The 485-nt window shown below is 29.9% G+C and overlaps 1 protein-coding gene across 1 annotated transcript; it reads right to left on the bottom strand.

Moving 5' to 3' along the window:
* Nucleotides 1–312: 312 nt before the first annotated feature.
* On the bottom strand, nucleotides 313–481 carry LOC118756420 (the record flags this gene model as incomplete). The annotated part of the gene is made up of 1 exon (XM_036491186.1): nucleotides 313–481. A coding segment is annotated over one exon (150 nt), but the record flags the coding sequence as incomplete, so codon positions are not given.
* Between the last annotated feature and the right edge of the window lie 4 nt (nucleotides 482–485).

The raw sequence follows: 485 nt of genomic DNA, 5'->3' as shown, positions 1-485 counted from the left end.
TTTATTTTCAAATAATTTACACATATGTTGTTGTTATCCCGTGTGTATAAATATTATGACTATTTTTGTATAACGTGTCATTTATTTCCTGCTTATCTGTGAGGACAGTGTCCGGTAGATAATTAAACAAATAAAAAAAACGTTAACGCCCAGTATTTTTTTTATTTATTTATGCAGCGACATTGTTAGGGAAAAAAAATCCACTGGATAGCAGACGCTATGAAGAACTTTCTAACATCTCATTATTTCTGTCTGATTTCTACCAAAAAAGACGATTTCCATATTACATAAAAAATACTTTTACTTAAGAAATTTATATATATGTACTATTTTATATTTCAACTGGTTTTAGAGTAATGAACCTGGATAATATGAAGGCTACCAAAATAGTAGCACAAACAAAACAAAAGGCGAACATGTAAAACGACTCTTCGGTGAAAATATCCGTAAAAGCTGGTATATCCTGGTATATCTGCTCAATCACA

Source organism: Rhagoletis pomonella, unplaced genomic scaffold (genome assembly GCF_013731165.1).
Source record: "Rhagoletis pomonella isolate Grant_MI unplaced genomic scaffold, Rhpom_1.0 Rhpom_scaffold_10215, whole genome shotgun sequence".
Taxonomy (NCBI): Eukaryota; Metazoa; Arthropoda; class Insecta; order Diptera; family Tephritidae; genus Rhagoletis; species Rhagoletis pomonella.
This window is presented reverse-complemented; position numbering and strand designations above follow the sequence as displayed.